Source organism: Schistocerca americana, chromosome 10 (assembly GCF_021461395.2).
Source record: "Schistocerca americana isolate TAMUIC-IGC-003095 chromosome 10, iqSchAmer2.1, whole genome shotgun sequence".
Classification (NCBI taxonomy): Eukaryota; Metazoa; Arthropoda; class Insecta; order Orthoptera; family Acrididae; genus Schistocerca; species Schistocerca americana.
In genome coordinates, this window is record NC_060128.1 from 50,692,835 (window position 1) to 50,719,244 (window position 26,410).

The following is a 26,410-nucleotide window of genomic DNA, read 5'->3' on the forward strand; positions in this document are numbered from 1 at the left end:
GACATCTTATATTTGGAATTGTTGCAAGAAGCCAATCTGACTTGAAATCTGTACAAAAATATCTCGCGAGTGCAAAGAAAACCTCTGAGAAGGAAACTAAACACCAGAAAGTACTAGTGTAATTTTCGTTTTTTGAATGTTTTGCGGAAGATTTTTTTATGTTTTTATTATTACATGAATAATGAACAATAAAAACATAGCAAAAACTAAAATTTTGAGTGCAAGGTGTTTTGAGTTTTCATAGCATTATCATGTAATACTATTTTCATGTTGTACTGTTTTCTGTTTAAATGCGTTTTCCGTAAAAATTAACTTTAAAATTTATTTGAACAAATTTTCCACTGAAATTGCTGAATTAAATTTTTATGGCAATTTAAATACAGCGATCACACAACAGCACCTCGGACAGCGTGTGACCAAAAAATGACCTGAGAAACTAAGAGTTAAAATTCCTGATACTTGATGCGTTGTAGATGGTTTCCTTCTGTCATAGCTCAAACCGTTCGCCGTTGCCAAACTGCCACAACAATTATTTCACTTCCTGTTCCACAAGGCTTTCTTTCTTGATGTGTTTGCATATCATTTTATTTCGTATTCCACCACACACACACACACACACACACACACACACACACACAACGATGGTAAGAAATACACAAGTTTCATAGACAACACGCTCCAAATATTTTTGAAAGATATAACCACTACTGACTGCGCAAAAGGTTTTATTTCACAATCTAGATTCCAACCTTTCAGATCGTTTCAATTTCGTTTCCGTTTTTATAGAAGAACACTGAAACTAGATAAGGAAAAAAAAACATTTGGGAACCATTAAATGACATAATTAACTATTTAAGACGATTTCTAAAAAACAGTCAAATACCCTGTTGAGGGCGTTGGGTCCAAGTTTTTATCCATAAACTTAGTACAGGGGCGCAATAGACATTTAAACCAATGATCGTTTCGGTTATATGCAATCTGAGAGTAAACTTTCACACTGGCGTGCGAATTTCTCAGCAAATGCTTTAATAATTGGTAATTGTGCAACTACAGCGTATTTATGAGAACGACATATAACAGACGTCTGCTCTACATGTAACTGTAGAGACCATCTCTACTGTCTACGCGTAGTAAAAAGGGTGAGTAATATGGAGTAGGTACTCGATTAGAGGCACGGAAAAGTAAATCAGAAGTCCAGTTCCAACTAGCAAACTGACAAGCAGAGGGCACTTGATAGACCGCGGATTTTTTTACCTAGTTGGAGACATTGTGTGTTTTGATTTGACTCTAACCCTGCACCTACTAACTTATTTAGTTATTATTGTCTTACACGTTAAGTTCCGTAGGACCAAATTGAGGAGCAAATCTCCAACGTCGTGGAACGTGTCATTACATGAAATTACAACATAAAAGTAATAACAGATAAAAATAAAATGTTTATGAACCCGAAGAAAGTCAATCTATAAGTTTAAGTAAACGTTGTCAACAAAATATCATAAGAATCATCTAATTTTTCAAGGAACTCCTCGACAGTGACCCATGAGGAAACTCTTCAGTTTCGATTTGAAAGCGCGTGGATTACTGCTAAGATTTTTGAATTCTTGCGGTAGCTTACTGAAAATGGGTGCAGCAGTATACTGCACACCTTTTTGCACAAGAGTTAAAGAAGTCTGATCTAGATGCAGGTTTGATTTCTGCCCAGTAGTAACTGAGTGAAAGCTGCTTATTCTTCGGAATAAGCTAATATGCTAAAAAGAAATGGCAGTAAGGAATATATATATTGAGAGGCCAATGTCAAAATACCCAGACTCGTGAACAGGGGTCGACAAGAGATTCGTGAACTTACACCACTTATTGCCCGAACCTCCCGTTTCTGAGCAAAAATATTCTTTTAGAATGGGAAGAGTTAACCCAAAATATCATACCATACGACATAAGAGAATGAAAATAGACTAATTTTCGTGTCGAACGATCACTCACTTCAGATACCGTTCGAACAGTAAAAATGGTAGCATCAAGTTTTTGAACAAGATCTCGAACGGTGGCTTTCCACGACAGTTGACTGTCTGCCTGAACACCTAGAAATTTGAACTGTTCAGTTACACTAATCACATGCCCATTCAAGTCTTACTGTGATTTAGCGTTAGTTTATTTTCTACAAGAACTGCACTATTTGAAACCGAGCCAATGTTGCAAACGTCATCTTTTACTACCAATAGTGTCATCAGCAAACAGAGATATTTTAGGATTACCCTTAATACTAGACGGCATTAAGGAACACTGATCCCTGGGGCACCCCCCACTTGACAGTACCCCACTCAGACCCCACATCACAGCCGTTATCAACATTGTGAATAATGACGTTTTGCTGTCTGTTGATGAAGTACGAGGTGAACCAATTGTGAGCTACTCCCCGTATTCCATAATGGTCCAACTTCTGGAGCAATACTCTGTGATCAACTCAATCAAATGCTTTAGTTAAATCAATAAATATCCGAAGCGTTCGAAACCTTTTGTTTAACTCATCCAGCACCTCGCAGAGAAAAGAAAATATAGCATTTGTAGTTGTTAAACGACTTCTAAGCCCGAACTGTACATTTGATAGCAAATCGTGTGACATAGAATGACCAGTTATCCCTACATACACAGCCTTTTCAATAACTTTAGCAAACACTGAAGCAAAGAAATAGATCTAAAATTGTCTGCATTATCCCTTTCGCCCTTTTTATAAACCTCGTTACTACTGAGTACTTAATCGTTCAGGAAACTGACCATTCCTAAAGGAAAAATTACAAATATGGCTAAATACAGTGCTAACACGCGCAGCACAGTACTTAAATATTGTGCTAGGCGCTCCATCATATCCATGAGAGTCCTTAGTCTTCAGTGATTTAATTATTGACTCAATCTCTCCCTTGTCTGTATCAAAGAGGAGTATTTCAGACATCAATCTCTGAAAGGCATTTGCCAAGAAAGTTATATGATTGCGTGTAGGAACTAAGTTTTTATTTAATTCGCCAGCAACGCTCAGAAAACGATTGTTAAATACTGTACATATTTCTACCAGTAACAGAAAATGTTTACTACGCACTGACCTTTGAACAGTCACTGTTTTGGTATTGTGTAGATTTCTGCGAAGGAACCTGTCGGAGGAAGAGTATTGTTCGCTAGCGAAATTCGTTGCCTAATCCAGTTATTCGTTATGAATACGGAGCAATACCTGGTGTTGGACTAACAACTCCCTCAGTGCGTCCTGCGTCAGTGGCAAAGTGGCGACACTAACAGTAAGATTTTTGTAAGTGTAACTGTGCTGATAATGATCCACGGGCGCCTATGAACCAATCTGCGGTGCAATACATCGTACGATTGGTCACGCGCGACTGTCATTTCGGGCATATGCGAGGGTGCGCCTTTTATAATGAGCGGCCAAGAGTAACCCGCGATACTAGCGGTCTGCTTAGACTAGCCGCGCAGTCAACACATTGAAACATTAACAATACTGACAGTTGTGATTACGAGATATTACTACCTCGGGGGAATACAAATAGCTCGAATTACAACTATGTGTTGTGGTCTTCAGTCCTGAGACTGGTTTGATGCAGCTCTCCATGCTACTCTATCCTGTGCAAGCTTCTTCATCTCCCAGTACCTACTGCAACCTACATCCTTCTGAATCTGCTTAGTGTATTCATCTCTTGGTCTCCCTCTACGATTTTTACCCTCCACGCTGCCCTCCAGTACTAAACTGGTGATCCTTTGATGCCTCAGAACATGTCCTACCAACCGGTCCCTTCTTCTTGTCAAGTTGTGCCACAAACTTCTCCCCAATTCTATTCAGTAGCTCCTCATTAGTTATGTGATCTACCCATCTGATCTTCAGCATTCTTCTGTAGCACCACATTTCGAAAGCTTCTATTCTATTCTCGTCCAAACTATTTATCGTCCATGTTTCACTACCATACATGGCTACACTCCATACAAATACTTTCAGAAACGACTTCCTGACACTTAAATCTATACTCGTTGTTAACAAATATTACAACTATTATGATGAATAACACGTAAATAAAAGAAAATTTTAAGCAAAGGGGGCGTACCGAGTATCGTAAAAATTAAGTTATACTGTTATAATGGGTGTCGCAGCAATCAGTGCGAACTAAAAAGACTGTTTATCGTAAATAAATCTTGACTAGTATCGGATAATACAATTTATCTGTAGACCTCAAGCGGAGAGTGCAATCTGCAGTTTCCAATGTATGTCCTTTACAGTCGGCCGATGTGGCCGTGCGGTTCTAGGCGCTACAGCTTGGAACCGCGTGACCGTTACGGTCGCAGGTTCGAATCCTGCCTCGGGCATGGATGTGTGTGGTGTCCTTCGGTTAGTTAGGTTTAAGTAGTTCTAAGTTCTAGGGGACTGATGACCACAGATGTTAAGTCCCATAGTGGTCAGAGCCATTTGAACAATTTTTTTGTCCTTTTCAGTAGTGAATTGTAAAACGGTTTGACAAAAAGAACCTTAACATTTGTCAGAAATAAAGGGAATCAAGTACCGTAAAAACACTTATACCGCTGTATTGGCGACCATTCTACACAATACGAACAAAACATATGTTTATCGTTAGTTAAAGGAAGCTAATATCAGACCTGTATAACTCTAGTGGAGACTGCGATACCCGATTACGATGGATGGTGATTTCAAGTGTTACGGAGCACACCGTTCATCGTACACGGTTGAAAATGGAGCCAGTAGTCACCCCATACTTGTTCACATGTTGACCCAACGATATCGTGAATTGCGATAGCAGTGAGCACTGGACCATTGGGGTTCGACCGTCAATCACTAGAAACGTGTCAACTCTTCGGGGTGCCTGGCCTAAAAATCGCCAGGCGCAATTCTTTCGTGTTTCGGAAGATATTTGCAGTTTGGTTTCAGCAATGTGTTATACGACTCCGAGTCTCAGTGGAAAACGTCGGTTTGTTTTTCGTTACAAGCAAAAGGATTTTTAAAGCGGAATTTTACGTGCCCATTCGATACACAACTTAAAATTATACCATTGCGATATCCTGTTAATCGATATGTATTAAAAGGGACGGTAAAATAGGAGGAATAACCCGCAGACAAGACGGGTCAGAGCTGTACATTAGACGGGGCAAATTCTTCTTGCTTTACTGTCCATGTTAATACTTATCAACAGGTAGTTGGTCTAGACGATTTTGTGATAGTTTTATCGAATTATAAAATTCCAGTTTGAGAGTAATTTTGTGTGTGTAAAAGGAAAGAAATCAACGCTTTACGTTGCGGCTTCAAAAGTCCCCTGGTGACATGAGGATCGATGGATTCATGAGGTTGTCTCAAATACCCGTGCACAGTAGTAAACTGAAAGGAAAATCACACGAAAACTTACTGTTTATGGCAAAGGACACGAATCGAGTACCGTAAAAATGTCCCTACAGCTATAGTAAGGATCACCATAAGGAGTATCAATTAAACAAATACCGCATTTTAGGAACTATGGGGCGCTATGGACTATAAGACACATCTTAATTTATTAACAAGTCTTTTAAAAAGTAACATTTTAACATTTTTATTATGAGACTGCGAAGCCACACAAAAAATATTTTTGGTTTTTTAAATCTGCACTGACTTTTAAGACCCCTGAAAATGTTCATCTGAACTTTCTTCTTCGTCTTCGTCCTCATCGCTGACCTCTTCATTTACAGGGAGATCAAATTTGAAAACTGAATAAATCACGGAATAATGTAGATAGAGAGGTACAAATTGACACACATGCTTGGAATGACATGGGGTTTTATTAGAACCAAAAAAATGCAAAAGTTCAAAAAATGTCCGACACATGGCGCGTCATGTGATCAGAATAGCAATAATTAGCATAACAAAGTAAGACAAAGCAAAGATGATGTTCTTTACAGGAAATGCTCAATATGTCCACCATCACTCCTCAACAATAGCTGCAGTCGAGGAATAATGTTGTGAAGAGCACTGTAAAGCATGTCCGGAGTGACGGTGAGGCATTGGCGTCGGATGTTGTCTTTCAGCATCCCTAGAGATGTCACGATACACTTCAGGTAACCCCAAAGCCAATAACCGCACGGACTGAGGTCTGGGGACCTGGGAGGCCAAGCATGACGAAAGTGGCAGCTGAGCACACGATCATCACAACGACGCGCACAAGAGATCAAAAAATGGTTCAAATGGCTCTGAGCACTATGGGACGTAACTTCTGAGGTCATCAGTCCCCTAGAACTTAGAACTACTTAAACCTAACTAACCTAAGGACATCACACACATCCATACCCGAGGCAGGATTCGAACCTGCGACCGTAGCAGTCGCGCGGTTCCGGACTGAGCGCCTAGAACCGCGAGACCACAAGGCCGGCACAAGAGATCTTTCACGCGTCTGGCAATATTGTACGTTCCAGCAGGTGTTTCTGAGCCAGGTTGGGGATGATGCGATTCTGTAACATATCGGCGTGCCTCTCACCCGTCACGGTAGCAGTCACTGACGTTTTGCTGTCCAGCGCCATCTGTTGGACATTTTGAGAACTTTGTTTTTATTTTTTATTTTTTTGTTCTAATAAAACGCCTTGTCATTCCAAGCATGTGTGTCAATTTTTAGCTCTATATGTACATTATTCCGTGGTTTACTAAGTTTTCAAATTTATACTGACTTTTTGATCACCCGGTATAAGATTGCCTTCACTGCCATCGAGAGCGTTACTATGGCGCACTCGGAAGCTTTAACAATAATGTGTCCTCTCACGCTAGACCACAACTGATTTATCCACTAACACTATTGTTTGACTGTAGGTCGTTTTAAAGCTTCTTCTCTCCCACACTGCCGATCCACAATTTCACACCAGCCACGTCCATCTAACTCTTGTCATATACGTGAGCAACAGTACATGCCGGCATTTAGAAATGAAGCTTTCGTTATTGTTTTGCGCCTGAAAATGATCATTGGATTAAGTTTAGTACTGTCAGCACAACATGAAAGGACAACAGTGTAGTGAATTTTTTCACGTTTCAGTTTAGCACCTTTCACAGCAACAGTTATGTCTCGGCGCATAAAAGGTCAGAGAAGTTTCGTCCACATTCGCTATTTGGCTTAGTTCCACACTGGTTTTCTTTCGATGTTGAGTAATAAAGGGATTAAAAGACGATATTTCCTCTTCATACTTTAGGGGCGTTTTCTGAGAAATTTTGGTTTTGATTCGCATGCTAAGCTCGCGACGCTACATAAACCTGTAGCACCAGCTAGCTCCACCCTTAAAGTCTGTTAAATTCCACTATCATTTTTGTATTAATTCCAATGCCATTTTGATGATATCCTTGAAAGCATTTTCATACATCATCTTCTAGTTTTGGCCATTTTCCATTCAGTCCTCTATTTGCACATTCCTCATTTTTTTCAGTTCTTTCTCACTAGCTCGGCAATCGCGAATGTTATTTTTCTGTTGGTGCAGGGCCGAAATGACGCTCAGCTGCTGTGTTTGCATGTTCTTCTGCGTATGAATTTATAGCCCGCGTCATTTGAATACCTTTTATTTTTTCCGTTACAAAAGTAACTATCAAAAATATTGTACTGTTAGCGATAAGACAAGTTCACTGCCACAGTTAAACTGGAATGACGCATTATAGGCCAGACAGTGTACTTGGTTTGAGACGGCGGGGCGGGCGCGTCTGTGGACTGCTGCTGCCAGTTTAATCCAGTGTTGCCAGATAGAGATACGTTTCCCCTGGCACCCAATATACGTCCACTTCTAAGAGTGGCCGAAATTTTAAATCAAACGCTCGACATCATCATATTAATTTCGACTATAAGGCGCACCTGGATTTTGGAGGGGCTTTTCGAAGAAAAATAGTGCGTCTTACGGTACGTACGGTATTTATCGCGAAGAAAACACACCGTCACAGTTTGAGAAGAACGGGGAGGGGGCAGTAAAGAGAATAAAACTTTCCAAGTGTGAACTTGGGAATCGTGAATGGCGACGACTTTTGCCTTCTATCGGTATCGATACTGGCAAACCATCTGTCCCGGGAATCCCAAGACTGTCGAGGACATGTTAATTTTTTTTCTTTTTTTGCATTTACTGTTGTAATTCCCTAGAAAAAGGCGCCTTAACGGAGGGACAGACAGATAACAAATGACTAAAAACATTTTTTTTCGTGTGATATAATTACAAATTAACAATTTTCGAATTTTTTCCTTTACGTGCATTGTGTAACCTTGCTGCTTGCGGTATTTCATGATTATCGGTCAACAGGAAGTATCCATCAGATTTTATTGACCGAGTTTGCAGGCAAAACGGAATACACACGTCTCAAAAATGAGAAGTGCAAAATGGCTAAGCAGGGATGGCTAGAGGACAAATGTAAGGATGTAGAGGCTTATCTCACTAGGGGTAAGATAGATACAGCCTACAGGAAAATTAAAGAGAGCTTTGGGGAAAAGAGCCACTTGTATGAATAACAAGAGCTCAGATGGAAACCCAGTTCTAAGCAAAGAAGGGAAAGCAGAAACGTGGAAAGAGTATATAGAGGGTCTATACAAGGGCGATGTACTTGAGGACAATATTATGGAAATGGAAGAGGATGTAGATGAAGATGAAATGGGAGATACGATACTGCGTGAAGAGTTTGACAGAGCAATGAAAGACCTGAGTCGGAACAAGGCCCCGGGACTAGACAACATTCCATTAGAACTACTGACAGCCAAGGGAGAGCCAGTCCTGACAAAACTCTACCATCTGGTGAGCAAGATGTATGAGACAGGCTAAATACCCTCAGACTTCATGAAGAATATAATAATTCCAATCCCAAAGAAAGCAGGTGTTGACAGATGTGAAAATTACCGAACTATTAGTTTAATAAGTCACAGCTGCAAAATACTAACACGAATTCTTTATAGACGAATGGAAAAACTGGTAGAAGCCGACCTCGGGGAAGATCAGTTTGGATTCCGTAGAAATGTTGGGACACGTGAGGCAATACTGACCCTACGACTTATCTTAGAAGAAAGATTAAGGAAAAGCGAACCTACGTTTCTAGCATTTCTTTCTTAGAGAAAGCTTTTGACAATGTTGACTGGAATACTCTCTTTCAAATTCTAAAGGTGGCAGGGGTAAAATAACAGGGAGCGAAACGCTATTTACAATTTGTACAGAAACCAAATGGCAGTTATAAGAGTCGAGGGGCATGAAAAGGAAGCAGCGGTTGGGAAGGGAGTGAGACAGGGTTGTAGCCTATCAACGATGTTATTCAATCTGTATAGTGAGCAAGCAGTAAAGGAAACAAAAGTAAAATTCGCAGTAGGAATTAAAATCTATGGAGAAGAAATAAAAACTTTGAGGTTCGCCGATGACATTGTAATTCTGTCAGAGACAGCAAAGGACTTGGAAGAGCAGTTGAACTGAATGGACGTGTCTTGAAAGGAGGATATAAGATGAACATCAACAAAAGCAAAAGGAGGATAATGGTATGTAGTCGAATTAAGTCGGGTGATGCTGAGCGAATTAGATTAGGAAATCAGACACTTTATTAAAGTAGTAAAGGAGTTTTGCTATTTGGGGAGCAAAATAACTGATCATGGTCGAAGTAGAGAACATATAAAATGTGGACTGGCAATGGCAAGGAAACCGTTTCTGAAGAAGAGAAATTTGTTAACATCGAGTATAGGTTTAAGTGTCAGGAAGTCGTTTCTGAAATTATTCGTATGGAGTGTAGCCATGTAAGGAAGTGAAGCATGGACGATAAATAGTTTGGACAGGAAGAGAATAGAAGCTTTAGAAATGTGGTGCTACAGAAGAATGCTGAAGATTAGATGGGAAGATGACATAACTAATGAGGAGGTATTGAACAGAATTGGGGAGAAGAGGAGTTTGTGGCACAACTTGACAACAAGAAGGGACCGGTTGGTAGGACATGTTCTGAGGCATCAAGGGATCACAAATTTAGCATTGGAGGGCAGCGTGGAGGGTAAAAATCGTAGAGGGAGACCAAGAGATGAATACACTAAGCAGATTCAGAAGGACGTAGGTTGCAGTAGGTACTGCGAGATGAAGAAACTTGCACAGGATAGGGTTGCATGGAGAGCTGCATCAAACCAGTCTCAGAACTGAAGACCACAACAACAGTAGTTCGCGAGTATCGTAATATGGGACATCTTTTAACTGCATTCGCTTAAAAGCTTAAAAAGCTAAAGCCAAGGGCCGGTAGACCTCAGTTCGCGACATAAATTTCAACGTGCACGTTCCTGAAAAAAACAGGTCTTTACAGACGGATAGACACAGACAGTGATCCTATTAGGGTTCAATTTTTACCGGCTGAGTTCGGAATTCAGAAAAAGCATGTATCGACTAAAAATTATAATTCCTTCCGAAACATAAAGGACTGTAATTTGTTTCTCACACACCGCTGCGATTACAAAGATAATTTCCCTCGACAGCAACGAAAATATGACAACAAATACCACGATGAAGAAGTGCAGTTCAAGAAGCGCGCTACGAATTGACGTCACAGCAGCCATTACTGGATAAATCGCCAACGCCCGCATCTCGTGGTCGTGCGGTAGCGTTCTCGCTTCCCACGCCCGGGTTCCCGGGTTCGATTCCCGGCGGGGTCGGGGATTTTCTCTGCCTCGTGATGGCTGGGTGTTGTGTGCTGTCCTTAGGTTAGTTAGGTTTAAGTAGTTCTAAGTTCTAGGGGACTTATGACCACAGCAGTTGAGTCCCATAGTGCTCAGAGCCATTTTTGAAATCGCCAACGCAACAATGTTTTACTGTCGGTTACGTTATCGCCCTCTTTGCTTGTGGTTCACACTTGTTGATAGATGTTGGCGCCTCTTCGACCGCGCCTCGTGAATTGCGTACGTTTTCTTCAGTATAGCGATAAACGTTTTCGCAGCAACGTTCGGCTTTATTGATCCTAAATTTGATTCAGCAGTATTATGAAAAGGATAGTTACTACTCACCATATAGCAGAGATGCTGATTAGCAGATAGGCACAACAAAAAGACTGTCGGAAAGTGAACTTTTGGCCAACAATGCGTTTGTCGAAAATAGACCACACTTACACACACACACACACACACACACACACACACACATACATACATACACACTGAGGCTGGCTTCAGCTGCCGGAGGCTGTGGTCGTGTGTGTGTGTTGTCTATTGTCGGCAACCGCATTGTTGGCCAAAAGTTCACTTTCCGACCTTCATTTTTTTTGTGCCTATCTTCGACTCAGCATCACCGCTATATGGTGAGTAGTAACTATCCTTTTCATAATATTGTTACATTCCACCCTGGATTTTTCATTGCTAAATTTGATGAAATTGTTTGTTTGTGGATGGAGGAGGATGTCTGTGATATGCATTGGAAAGTAGACTAAGTGTATGACGATTCTGCAATGGCCAGTGACCACAATCCTCCTAGGGAAAGAGAAGATCATTCAGAGGAAGAACTTTAGGTCAGTGCTGATGTGAGCCTTTCTGTTTCTCCAATAAATACTTAAAACTGATAGCTAAAATCAAATAGTCTATGTAATGACTGATGGTAAGGAAAAATGTAGAATGCACCACTGAAAATCAGTTTATTATACTTTCTTTTTGTAGATATTGACGCCGGCCGTGGTGACCGAGCGGTTCTAGGCGCTACGGTCTGGAACCGCGCGACCGCTACGGTCGCAGGTTCGAATCCTGCCTCGGGCAGGACTGCTTGCAATATTCTGTGTAATCCTGCATCATTAACTGGAGACCAGTAGCAGCCAGAATAGCAAATTATCATCACATGCACAGGTGCAGGCCAACACAAATGGTTGCATTTGGAGTGAGGCTGTGATCAGGAAGCATGAACTGCTGATTGATGGTGTCACATTGTGTTCAGGTTAGTTAGGTTTAAGTAGTTCTAAGTTATAGGGGACTGATGACCTCAGAAGTTACGTCCCAATATGCTCAGAGCCATTAGATATCGACACCAGTTTTTATAAGCAAATCTAAATCTATGAATTTAATTTTATGTACAAATGTATTTGCTACAGAGATATCAAAATTTTATACAATGTAACTGCCAGTTCTCTAGCAGTACGTTTATGTGTACTGTTTGAAAAACTGCATAAAATTTTGAACAGTAACTAGTAAAACACTCAGGTTCTAATTGCTGCAATAAAATTAACAAGGAATACTTAAGCAGCGCTTCAGTAATTGTAAATATAAATTACATCTACATGATTACTCTGCTATTCACAATAAAGTGCCTGGCAGAGGGTTCAATGAACCACCTTCAAGCTCTCTCTCTACTGTTCCGCTCTCGAACGGCACTCGGGAAAAACGAGCGCTTAAATTTTACTGTGCGATCCCCGATTTCTCTTATTTTACCGTGATGATCATTTCTCGCTATGTAGGTGGGTGACAACAGAATGTTTTCACATCGGAGGAGAAAACTGGTAATTGAAATTTCATGAGTAGATCCCGTCGCAACGAGAAACGCCTTTGTTTTATTTATTGCCACTCCAATTCACGTATCATGCCTGTTTCGCGATAAAACAAAACGAGCTGCCCTTCTTTGTACTTTTTCTATGTCATCCGCCAGTCCCACCTGATGCGGGTCCCACACTGCACAGCAATACTCCAAAGTAGGGCGGACAAGCGTGGTGTAAGCAGTCTCTTTAGTAGACCTGTTGCACCTTCTAAGAGTTCTGCCAATGAGTCGCACTCTTCGGTTTGCTCTGCCCACAGCATTATCTATGTGGTCGTTCCAACTTAGGATATTTGTAATTGTAATCAAATGGTTCAAATGGCTCTGAGCACTATGGGACTTAACATCTGTGGTCAGCAGTCCCCTGGAACTTAGAACTACTTAAACCTAACTAACCTAAGGACATCACACACATCCATGCCCGAGGCAGGATTCGAACCTGCGACCGTAGTAGTCGCGCGGTTCCGGACTGAGCGCCTAGAACCGCTCGGCCACCACGCCCGGCTGTAAATGTAATCCCTAAGTATTTGGTTGAATTTACAGCCTTCAGATTTGTAATCGAAATTTAGCTCATTTCTTTCAGTACTCATGTGAATAACTTCACACTTTTCCTTATTCAGGGTCAATTGCCACTTTTCGCACCATACAGATATCTTATCTAAATCATTTTGCAAGTCGTTTTGTTCATCTGACGACTTTACAAGACGGTAAATGACAGCATCATCTGCAAACAATCTAAGACGGCTACTCAGATTGTCTCCTATGTCGTTAATATAGATCAGGAACAATAGAGGGCCTATAACACTTCCTTGAAGAACGCCGGATATTACTTCTGTTTTACTCGATGACTTTCCGTTTATTACAACGAACTGTGACCTTTCTGACAGGAAATAACGAATCTAGTCGCACAACTGAGGCGATACTCCGTAGTCACGCAGTTTGGTTAGAAGACGCTTGTGAGGAATGGTGTCGAAAGCCTTCGGGAAATCTAAAATTATGGAATCAATTTGAGATCCCCTGTCGATAGCACTTATCACTTCATGAGTATAAAGAGCTAGGTGTGTTTCACAAGAACGATATTTTCTGAAACTGTGCTGACTGTGTATCAATAAATACATTATATGTTCCAAAACCCTACTGCAAATCGACGTTAGTGATAATAGGCCTGTAATTCAGCGAATTTCTCCTACTTCCCATTTTGGGTATTGGTGTGACTTGAGCAATTTTCCAGTCTTTAGGTACCGATCTTTCTGTAGGCGAGTGGGTGTATATAATTGCTAAATATGGAGCTATTTTGTCAGCATACTCTGAGAGGAACCTGACTGGAATACAATCTGGACCGGAGGCCTTGCTTTTATTAAGTGATTTAAGCTGCTTCGTTACTCCGAGGATATCTACTTCTATGTTTCTCGTCTTGGCTGTTGTTCTTGATTGGAATTCAGTAATATTTACTTCCTCTTCTTTGGTGAAGGAGTTTCGGAAAAACGTGTTTAATAACTCTGCTTTAGTGGCACTGTCATCAGTGACTTCACCGTTGTTATCGCGCAGTGAAGGTATTGATGGCGTCTTGCCACTGGTGCGCTTTATGTATCACCAGAATCTCTTTGGGTTTTCTGCCCGATTTCGAAACAGAATTTCGTTGTGGAAATTATTAAAAGCATCTCGCTTTGACCGTACGCGCCATACTTCGAACTTCTGTAAAACTTTGCCAGTCTTGGGGATTTTGCGTTCTTTTAAATTTGTCATGCCTTTTTCGTTGCTTCTGCAACAACGATCTGACCCATTTTGTGTACCATGGGGGATCAGTACCATCACTTATTAATTTGTGTGGTATATATCTCTCAATTGCTGTCGATACTATGTCTTTGAAAACATTCCACAACTTTTCTGCACTTACATGATCAGATCGGAAGGAGTGAAGACTGTCTCTTACATAGGCGTTAAGAGCATTTTTATCAGCTTCTTTAAATAGATATACTTTGCGATTCATTTTGATGGTTGTAGCTGTTCCGTTATTCAGCCTAGCAGCAACTGACCTGTGGTCGCTAACCCCTGTACTCGTCACAATACTCACTAATACAATTTTCATTAAAATTTTCAAATGATTTACGAGTTCAAATCCGCTTGTACCATAGACGTCCCAGAGCCACACCTAGTAGTTTATCTTACAGAAAAGTCACATCGTGAGTTAAGGGTTGACAACCGAACGACTTGTATTAACATTACACATAATGTAGTACGTATAGTTAACCTAATTTCTCCGAATTTCCCAGTACTAATGCAATGGTTAATGTTTTCACATTTAGCTATGTGAAAGAGGGACAAACAGTTTGAAGCACTGTACAGTTTATTCTTTCAAACTATAGAATTGCAGTGGATTCTTGTATTTGCTGCATTGTGAGTCGTTTAGTTCACTGCTTCCACAGGGGCAGAAGACCAGATATCAGTTTGTCCTGAAGCGTTTCGGTTTCTGACAATTTCTAAATAATATGTGTGAAATGTTTTATGATGATTTTATATGAAATGATACCCGTTTCTATTCATAATGTTGGATTTTTACGCAAAATAACCGATTATGTTGTATGACTTTTGCTTAGTCCGGTACAGGTACTAAAACAATATCGAGATTTCATAAGAAGAATAATGTATTACAAAACTTTGGTTACAGAGAAAATTCTTGTATTGAATTAGATATACTAACATTCTGTCGTCTTAAAAATCTTAGACATTCATCGAGTTATGTATCTTACTCTTAGAAATTTTAGTCCTAGATCCCTCCTTTCATAAAATGTGTGTCGCGATATTGTTTTATTCGTACAACAACTTTACTTTCTTTTGCATATCTTTCGATGCAAGCTCCCTGCAAATGCAGGCCGCCGCTAGTCAGCTGACGGAGACGATACGCGTATACACGAGAAAGTCAAAATCATTTCTCATAGCGAAGAACTCTGATATCTGAATAGCTACCAATGCAGAAGTTCTTGCATTGAATTTAGAGCTGTGGACAAAGAACAAAAAGAGAACGAGACTCTGGTCCAGGGAGCGGTGCAAATTGAGAGATTAATATACCGTTGTAAATCTAGCAAAGGAAATATTACGCTCTGATACTGGTGATAACGACAGCTTTCTCTGAATGGATAGAGAAAATTTGAGTATCACGTTACATTTACTTCGCCCTCACACTGAACAAGAAAACACAGTTATGCGAAAATCTATTCCAGTTTCTCAGCAAGCACGAATGTGGCAACCGGATCAGATTTAGAAGGTTTAAAATGTGTACCGTTTATTGCGCCTTTTGAATTGAGTGACGTTACTTTGGAAGCATATCGAGCAATAGTAAGAAGCATTAACGGGGGTAGGACGTCAAACCGGTCGTCTTGGAGCAGCAGAGGCACCACACGACATTTTAATTTCCACTGTCTATACTTTTACGAATAAATCCATAAAACTTTGTCAGACCAGGAAGGATTAGGGTTTCACAATCATAGCAGTGGAAGTTCAAAACCATAACAAAATAATTTTTTTTACGTGTGAAAGTTCATCATTTTTTCACTTCTATTGGCTGCGTTTGTCGCTATAGGTACACTTTTCTTCATAAGTTAGAGAGATTCTTCGATGAATTTTGCACAGCATACATACAAACCATACTTACAGGTGTATGAAAGTCTAGAAATTATTTATTTTATGAAAAAACGAATGTGCTGTTATATTTTAAACTTCATGTTTAGAAAAAACTCAAATTTTATACTTAATTATTTCAATTTTTACCACAGTTTTTAATAGATTTGGAAAATTCTAGAGTTTCATGCACCTGTAAGTATGGTTTGTATGCTGTGCAAAATTCATCGAAGAATCTTCCTTACTTATAAAGAAAAGTGTACCTATAGCAACAAATGCAGCCAATGGTAAGTGAAAAAAAGGTGAAATACAAATGTAAAAAAAAAAAAAAAATTTCTTATATTTTTGAACTTCCACCACTATAAGTGTAAATCCTGAATCCTTTCTGGTCATTCTGACGAAGTTTTATGAATTTATTTTTAAAAGTATAGACAGTGGAAATTAAAATGTCCTGTGGTGTCTCTTCTGCTCCAAGTCGGGCCGATTTGGAGCAGGAGAGGCACCACAGGACATTTTGATTTCCACTGTCTATACTTTCACGAATAAATTCATAAAACTTTATCAGCATCACCAGGAATGATTCAGAATTCACACTCATAGTAGTGGAAGTTCGAAAACATAACGGAATGGTTTATTTTTACATGTGAAATTTCATCATGTTTTTCACTTGCTAATGGCAGCATTTGTTGCTATAGGTACACTTTTCTTCATAAGTAAGAGAGATTCTTCGATGAATTTTGCACAGCGTACAAAGCATACTTAAAGGTGTATGAAACTCTTAGCATTTTCCAAATTATTAAAAACTGTGGTAAAAATTGAGGTAATTAACTATAAAATTTGTGTTTTCTCTAAACATGAAATTTAAAATATAACAGCTCATTCGTTTTTTCATAAATTAAATAAATTCTAGGGTTTCATACACCTGTAAGTATGGTATTTATGCTGTGCAAAATTCATCGAAGAATCTCTCTAACTTATGAAGAAAAGTGTACCTATAGCAACAAATGCAGCAATTAGTAAGTGAAAAAATGATGAAATTTCGCAGGGAAAAAAAATTTATTTTGTTATGTTTCCGAACTTCCACTGCAATGAGTATGAATCCTGAATCCTTCCTGGTCATGCTGACAAAGCTTTATGAATTTATTTGTAAAAGTATAGACAGTGGAAATTAAAATGTCTTGTGACGTCTCTCCTGCTCCAAGTCGGCTTGTTTGACGTCCTACCCCCCTTAAAAACATTATTATTTTGCAGAATTCCCCTTCGTAGGTCGTGCATAGAAGACTGTGTTTTATTTATCCCTTGCGTGTCATCTTTGGATGGGAAAGACGCAACCCCTCTACCATTTTAGTAATGGTCTGTGCTGTTTAGTTGTGGGCCATACAATACCTCGATCTTAGTTTCCACAATCGTGGAAACTCACGGTAGAAGGAGATGAACTGCCGTCTCGTTCCTTATCTTCGAAGTCTGCCAAGCAACCCACTTTTATGTTTGAAAAATGCAAGTGTGAACGGTCAAACATGTTTGTCTAATCGGCCATCAATCACAATATGTTTCAAACACAATCTTCGTGTGACAAAGCCATAGTGTTTAATATTAAAAGTATAGACAGTGGAAATTAAAATATCCTGTGGTGTCTCCCCTGCTCCAAGTCGTCCCATTTGACGTCCAACCCCCATTAAAAACATTATTATTTTGCAGAATTCCCACTCGTACGTCGTGCATAGAAGACCGATGTTTTATTTATCGCTTGCGTGTAATCTTTGGATGGGAAAGACGCAACCCCTCTACCATTTTTGTAATGGTCTGTGATATTTAGTTGTGGGCCACACAATACCTCGATCTTAGTTCCCACAATCATGGAAACTCACGGTAGAAGGAGATGAACTGCCGTCTAGTTCCTTATCTTCGAAGTCTGCCAAGCAACCCACTTTTATGTTTGCAAAATGCAAGTATGAACGGTCAAACATGTTTGTCAAATCGGACATCAATCACAATATGTCTCAAACACAATCTTCACCAAACAAAGCAGCACATTCCAAATAATTCGCCATAGTGTTTGGGCTTTGAGCTGGCTGACCTGTGAGAACTGCGAGACGATCTTGTTGTAGTCCTCCATGTACTGCTTGCGGGCGCGCCGCTTCTCGGCGTAGATGTTGTTGAGCGCCTCCAGCGACTGGCTCTCCACCACCTCTGCGTTCTGGCGCAGCGTCTTGGCCGCAGCCTCCATCTCCTCCATCATGGCGCGCCACGCCTGCAACACACAGCACAACCTCTGCTATAGTAGCATTCACCAGATGCCAGTTGCAGGCCGGTATTACACTTATCATATTTCTTCGTCGAAGCTGATATATTATTTATGTCAAAGAAAATTTGATGGCGTCACAGGGAACTTTGTCAAAGCTCGCCTGTCATCAAATACGATCAAACCTGGGGCCTCGTTGTAGATTTGATCATAAAAGTCGCTCGTCTTACGTTTACTGAAATGTGAAATATAACCGCTCGGAGGCTGGCATCGCTGCAGCTGTTTGATGACTCTGTAGTGTGTTTGTAAATATAGCTTCAAAGTAGTTGTATTCCTTCAACTCATTTTTTTTTAATAAAGTTGTTTCGAATAGTGTGGTGGACGAGGAACGGGCGCAGTGTATGCTATTAATTGTGTGGAATATGCTGCAGGTGACTTCATATCCAAAATCACAGTTATAGCTATCTGTGGTGTGCGTACTGTAAGACCTTCGGTACACACACCATCAGATTATTTGACTTGTCGCTCTAACGAAGTAGGCGAGTGTCAGCAATATGTCTTGTGGTCTTATCGTGGCGTGTTTATCTTCTGCCGTTAGGTCAGACGATAGAAATGCCACTTGCACACTAGAGTAGGATCTTGATTAATTTTCACACACATTTATTAAAATAATAAAAAGCGTGGACATTACGTAATTTGATTCTGGATGCCGTTTACAACTGACAATCTGAAGTTCCTTTTGTCTTGGTACGTTAATCTTATTCTCACATATCTCTGATACTTGACAAAGTGTCTATACATTTCTCTTCATGGCTATGTACAAGAATATGATAATCTTATTAGGTGCAGACTGAAACTTGACTATAGACTGGTACAGACAAATGCAGACTGACGAATCAGAGGTCTGTATACTCATTATAATACCTCGAGCGTTCAGGTATCACTGCGCGAGTGTGACCTGCGAGGAGAAAAGGTTCTACGTTCGCAGCGATCTCATTGGCTGAATTACATATTAATACGCGGATCGGCGGAACCAGAATTTGGTCCGTCTCTAAGGCAGCGCCATCTCGTAGTGCGGAGACGGACGAGCGCTGCGCCTGCGCTGTTGTGCTTAGCGGGGCGCGCTCTAGTGGGAAAGCTGTGTACGCGCTGACTACGCGGAACTATGTACACAACACCATCCACCTCTACATCAGGAAACATCCAGGCAGCTTTTCAGCAAGCCGGAATAGAGGATGTGGTCACACTCCAAAATAAAACATTATTTCTTAGCTTTCAATTCAACTTTTTTGGTCAATTTTTGAACTCTGGATGCCAGAAGTTAAAAAGCGCTTCATCTTTTTCCTACCTTTTCTTAATTTTGTAGGTTTTCGAACACTAATTCCATTAATTAAATTATTAAAAAATAAAAATAGTTCTCAATGCCCATATACTGTACTAAACGTTTATTTACCTTCAAATGTTCCCCCTTATGTGCTTTATAAATCGCTTCACACGTTTCCGGAATTATTTTGGTTAATGTGCAATGTGGTATTCGAGTTCTGTGTTGTAAACTATAGCTCTTGCATGTATCAAGAAGTCATAATGTCACTGTTTGCCTGTCTTCTGCATGTATTGCATTTCTCAACAGTGTATTCTGTTTTGTAATATGAGAAACCACTTTACTGAGCAAATACTGAAATATAGTGTCATCCATTCGTAAAGGAATTTATATATGACACTTCACATCCTCCACCTATTTATTTATTTTATCCATCTATCAGCATTAACATGCAATCGATGTCGTCAGAAGAATTACAGCTATTTGTACATTATGTTTTACATAATAGAATATTACGTGGTAAAAATATAGCAGTGTTGTACCCTATTAGCTTATAACTGCCTCTACACCCACATCTATACATAACAAAAAGCCTTAATTTATCAGCATTAACATGCAGTCGATGTCATCGGAAGAATTATAGTTATTTGTACATTATGTTTCATATAACAAAATATTACATGGTAAAAATATAGCAGTGTTGTACCCTATTAACTTATAGCTGCCTCTACACCCGTATCTATACATAACAGAAAGCCTTAATTTATCAATAAATTAGGTCATCTTTAACTATTTTGAAATACTTCTGTACTATAGAAAGTATTTTCCTTCATCCACACTTTAGTTTTAGTTTTGAAAATATCCAGAGAAACCAATTGAGCGTGCACAGGTAAAGTGTCGAATAATTTTATGCCTATGTATTCATAGATAATTCGGTTTTCTTAAGCCTGGTTGTGGGTATATCAATGATATTTGTTTGTTGAGTATTGTGTTGATGAACAGATTTCCTTATAGTGTAGTGGTTTAAGTTTCCTTTTATGTTTAATAGGCAACAATATACACTCCTGGAAATGGAAAAAAGAACACATTGACACCGGTGTGTCAGACCCACCATACTTGCTCCGGACACTGCGAGAGGGCTGTACAAGCAATGATCACACGCACGGCACAGCGGACACACCAGGAACCGCGGTGTTGGCCGTCGAATGGCGCTAGCTGCGCAGCATTTGTGCACCGCCGCCGTCAGTGTCAGCCAGTTTGCCGTGGCATACGGAGCTCCATCGCAGTCTTTAACACTGGTAGCATGCCGCGACAGCGTGGACGTGAACCGTATGTGCAGTTGACGGACTTTGAGTGAGGGCGTATAGTGGGCATGCGGGAGGCCGGGTGGACGTACCGCCGAATTGCTCAACACGTGGGGCGTGAGGTCTCCACAGTACATCGATGTTGTCGCCAGTGGTCGGCGGAAGGTGCACGTGCCCGTCGACCTGGGACCGGACCGCAGCGACGCACGGATGCACGCCAAGACCGTAGGATCCTACGCAGTGCCGTAGGGGACCGCACCGCCACATCCCAACAAATTAGGGACACTGTTGCTCCTGGGGTATCGGCGAGGACCATTCGCAACCGTCTCCATGAAGCTGGGCTACGGTCCCGCACACCGTTAGGCCGTCTTCCGCTCACGCCCCAACATCGTGCAGCCCGCCTCCAGTGGTGTCGCGACAGGCGTGAATGGAGGGACGAATGGAGACGTGTCGTCTTCAGCGATGAGAGTCGCTTCTGCCTTGGTGCCAATGATGGTCGTATGCGTGTTTGGCGCCGTGCAGGTGAGCGCCACAATCAGGACTGCATACGACCGAGGCACACAGGGCCAACACCCGGCATCATGGTGTGGGGAGCGATCTCCTACACTGGCCGTACACCACTGGTGATCGTCGAGGGGACACTGAATACTGCACGGTACATCCAAACCGTCATCGAACCCATCGTTGTACCATTCCTAGACCGGCAAGGGAACTTGCTGTTCCAACAGGACAATGCACGTCCGCATGTATCCCGTGCCACCCAACGTGCTCTAGAAGGAGTAAGTCAACTACCCTGGCCAGCAAGATCTCCGGATCTGTCCCCCATTGAGCATGTTTGGGACTGGATGAAGCGTCGTCTCACGCGGTCTGCAGGTCCAGCACGAACGCTGGTCCAAATGAGGCACCAGGTGGAAATGGCATGGCAAGCCGTTCCACAGGACTACATCCAGCATATCTACGATCGTCTCCATGGGAGAATAGCAGCCTGCATTGCTGCGAAAGGTGGATATACACTGTACTAGTGCCGACATTGTGCATGCTCTGTTGCCTGTGTCTATGTGCCTGTGGTTCTGTCAGTGTGATCATGTGATGTATATGTGTCAATAAAGTTTCCCCTTCCTGGGACAATGAATTCACGGTGTTCTTATTTCAATTTCCAGGAGTGTATGTAAAGAGATGGGACTGTGAGAATTTTTAAGTCTTTAAAATAAGGTCTACATGAGGTCTTGTTGTCAGTGATTCCATAAAGACGTCTAATTGCTTTTTTCTGCCAAGTGAAAATTATTTGGCTCCTGGGGAGTTACCCCATAAAAGAATGCCATATTGTAGATGGCAGTGAAAGAAGGTGTAGTATGAAGAACTAATAAATCTTGTGTAGCACATGTGTGTAGTCTGGATAGTAGGTAGATGACTCGTGATAACTTTCTACATACATAATCTGTGTGTGTGTCCCACGTTAATTTTGTGTCAACATGAATTCCTAGTAGTCTAACAGATGATAACTCAGTGTTACTGTTTAATAGACTGAAGATTATCTTGACAGTCGTTTTATGGTTCATAGTTAAATCATTAGCTTTTAACCAGATATTAGATATTTTGAGACATTCTTCACCTTCCTCCTACAGTTTGTTTATATCCTTCCCAGAATTAGCTAATGTATTATCAGCATAGAGGATAGATTTACAGGGTAAGTTACTTGAAAGTCATTTACAATTAATATAAATAGTAGAGGGCCAGGCACTGAGCTCTGAGGAACACCTCATTTTATACCATCATGCTTTACAATTTGTTTTCTATTGCTGAGGTATGATTCAGTTAGTGAGAGTTCCAAGTGTTTGATTCCACATCTACACAGTTTATCTAATAGTAATTTGTGGTTAACTGAGTCAAAAGTGTTACTCAATTTGAATGGCTTCAGCAGATAATTCTGACTCGAATGAGCTTAGTACAAAAGAGATAAGGTTTTCAACTACTTTGAGTGTTGATAACTTTGACCAAAATCCATACTGAGAATGATTTAATATATTATTGTCTGATATGTGTATGCATATTTGCTGCAGTATGCAGTATTCTATTATTTTTTAGAGAATAGGCACAAGTGAAATTGGTCTAAAATTATTGATAGAGGATTTGTCACCCTTTTTGTAAAATGGTATGACAACTATCTTTTTGAGACATTGTGGAAAATGTCCACTAGAGAGCATCCAGTTTCATCAGTATGCAAATAGGATATGATATGAAATCTACGATTTTTTTTAATTACAAAGTTCGATAGGCCATACACATCTTCAGATCTGGAGTATCCTAATTTAGAGGTTGCTTTAATTACTTGTACTTCTCTCCATTTACAACCTGACACTATGTTTGTAATGTTTTGCTGAAAATTTCTGCCAGATGTGGGGTGAGAAATAGGTGTACGTTTAGAACTGGAATTCTGGTTGCCCTGAGTTGAGAGGCTAAGTTTGGCAACGTTGGCAAAAAAGTGATTGAAATCATCAGCAGTGATATTAGCAGCATTTGTGTTGTCTTTATAGTTTATATCCATAGCTAACTCTGCATTTATTACTTTCCATGCAGCCTTGCATTTATTGTGTGATTTTTTAATGAAATCATCATTTGCCTTACACTTGGCTATTTTAATTTCAGATCTATATTTTCTTTTCAGGTTTTTGTAAGTTTCTTTATCTAATGCTCCCTTTTTGACCTTATCGTGGCAATTAATTACCAATAGTCTCAGTTTTTGTAATTGAGATGAAAACCACTTCTGTAAAGTTGAGCGGCTAGGTTTCCAGACTGTTTTCATTTTGATTTTGATTTTGATTTTATTTTTTTTTACCAGTGGACAGCATGTAAGGAAGATTTCAGAAATGATTTTAAGGAATGTGCTGAAGGCATCATCATCATTTCTGGATGAATGTATAACAGTATTCCAAGTTCTTCTCTATACTTGCTAATATTTCTATCAGTAAATAGTCTCACACACTGAGTTTGTTCGTGGTCTTCTTTTGGTTTTTCAGTAATTAGTTTCACCTATATACCTCTATGGTCCAACAGGTAATCGATATTAAATAAGCCTAGCTCAAAATCACATTTGTATATATTTGTTATTTGATTGCGAAGACAGGAGAAATGCCTTGTAGGACTTTCATTAGCACAAAAGAGATTATAGGATCTTAACATATTTACTAAATTAACATTACTGGCTGTCATTTCCCTAAGGTCTATGTTTAGATGCACAAAAATTGATATTTTGTATTTAGTAGACTTTTGTATACTGAGCACAAGTTTTTCTAAACATTCTATACACTGTTCTACATTACTTTCAGGAGTGTGATATAAAGAAACAGTTATGAGCTGAATACCAGGTATAATCAAAGCATCTGCTTCAAAAAAAAATTTTAATGCGTAAGTCACTAACTTCAAGAACAAAAAACTTTTTAAGTCTGGATCATTGCCGAGCCCTCACCCATCCAAGTGCACAAGATTTCTCGAGGTGCTCCCATGTCGAGGAGGTCCTGTCTTCTTCGATTTAAAGGAAGAAGACAGTTTGATACGAAACCTTGCGAGGTGCCTGCATGCTGTAGAATCAATTCCTCATCGATGTAGAGTAACACATTTGAAAGTGTCGTGATGTAACAGCAGACGGTTAAGAACAAGATGCGGATGATTTTTATGCTCGATGGAGCACCAGACGGATGTAGTTAGAAGCATTTTTATGTAAATCAACCAAGCTATCAATTTTAAAGTATTATTCCAGAGTCTAGGATCAGTACCTGGAAATTGTTGGCAAGAGAGAACATAAAACACATGCACTCCTAACACTACAACGTTCTGCACTTAAAATGGGCTATAATGTTAGATCACTTGCGTTGTGAACTTATCAGTCGTATGGAATGTAGCGCTGTTAATATTCCAATGTGAGAAATATATCTCAAGTGCATTACATACATCCTTCTTCCCGGTTTCACTACGATAAACTATGTTATCGAACTGTAAAACGAAAAAACTACTTAACTACTTCCTTAAAACAGTGGCTCTGTGTGATACGAACAGTATAGCTTTCCATAGATGTATAGCATCCACTGTTCACATCCGATCACGGTTCAGAAATCATACTATGCCTGCATCAGACCTGTATAAAATGATAATAACGGGGGATACCTCCTACAAGGAAGCAGATAAACCCATAGCAACAGCGTCCAACATGTGAAAATTACAAGTCATTCTGCCACTAACTCTGTAAACACCACATCTGTCAGGCAAATGTATATACGGGGATTGCAGTACCTCACAAGCACCTATCGCTCACTTAGTTATGAAGCTGAAGTCTCCATTTTACATTCAAGATGCGACAGGGGGATGGAGTACATCGCATAAATCAAAGATCGTTTAGAGGAATGTGTCACGTTTCATCACACATGAAATAAAGACTTACGTCCAGCACAGGTTGATTCCTCCCCCGCCAATCCCTAGGATGAGTTGGAGGTAGGGTGACAGCTCAGTGGAGGCAGCCGTGGTATGCTGCATTTTTCTGATGGAACTTGAACTTCCCGCGTTTTTCTGGGGGGGGGGGGGGGGGCATTTACCAGTGAGTAAGAGGTTAGTTAATTAATCAATTTAATTAAATAGTAAATCAAATTGATAAGAGTCAGAAGGGAGCCTATTACAATAACTCAGACCAGAAAGTGTACCTGTAGCAGCGAGCAGGGGAGGGTAGTTGGGGACGAGGGGGTGGGCAGTAGGATAAAAACCTGTCAATCGAAAGGCAATGGGGGTAACATGGAAAACCACTTAACAGAACAATAGGTTAAGTAACTGTCAATCAAAGGAGTGTTACGATTACCCTTATTTTACTACGACGATCGTTTCTCCGTATGCAGGTCGGCGTCAACAAAATGTTTTCCGATTCGGAGATAAAAGTTGGTGATTGAAATTATGTCAGGAATTCCGTCCCTGAGTGCATACCTGCCCCTGATATAGGCAACTGGCACTAACAAACTGTGCTCGTACATTGTTTGTTCTACTACTCAAGAGAGCACTACTAGCTGCCGGCCGGTGTGGCCGTGCAGTTATAGGCGCTTCAGTCTGGAACCGCGGGACCGCTATGGTCGCAGGTTCGAATCCTGCCTCGGGCATGGGTGTGTGTGATGTCCTTAGGTTAGTTAGGTTTAAGTAGTTCTAAGTTCTAGGGGACTGATGACCTAAGATGTTAAGTCCCATAGTGCTCAGAGCCATTTGAACCACTACTAGCTGTGTCTTGTGCTCCACTTCCATTTCTTGCATAGACATTGTACATAGCGAAACACATTAATTATTTGCATGTCGCCAATTGCTTGCGACACGACATTGTAAACCAAAGTGAAGTATTGTCAATCTGATTTACTTGAATTGTTGTATAGCTATCCGAGAAAACAGCATCCTGTAAGTACC

General features: G+C 40.4%; 1 protein-coding gene across 1 annotated transcript in view; it reads right to left on the minus strand.

The window, feature by feature from the left end:
- LOC124552657 (tyrosine-protein kinase Fer-like) overlaps nt 1-26,410 on the minus strand; it is a 627,186-nt gene that overhangs the window by 530,738 nt on the left and 70,038 nt on the right. The window contains exon 2 of the mRNA XM_047126982.1: nt 18,191-18,364. Within this exon, the coding sequence (XP_046982938.1) occupies nt 18,191-18,352 (162 nt within the window). The 5' untranslated portion in view covers nt 18,353-18,364. The remainder of the gene's footprint in view (nt 1-18,190; nt 18,365-26,410) is intronic.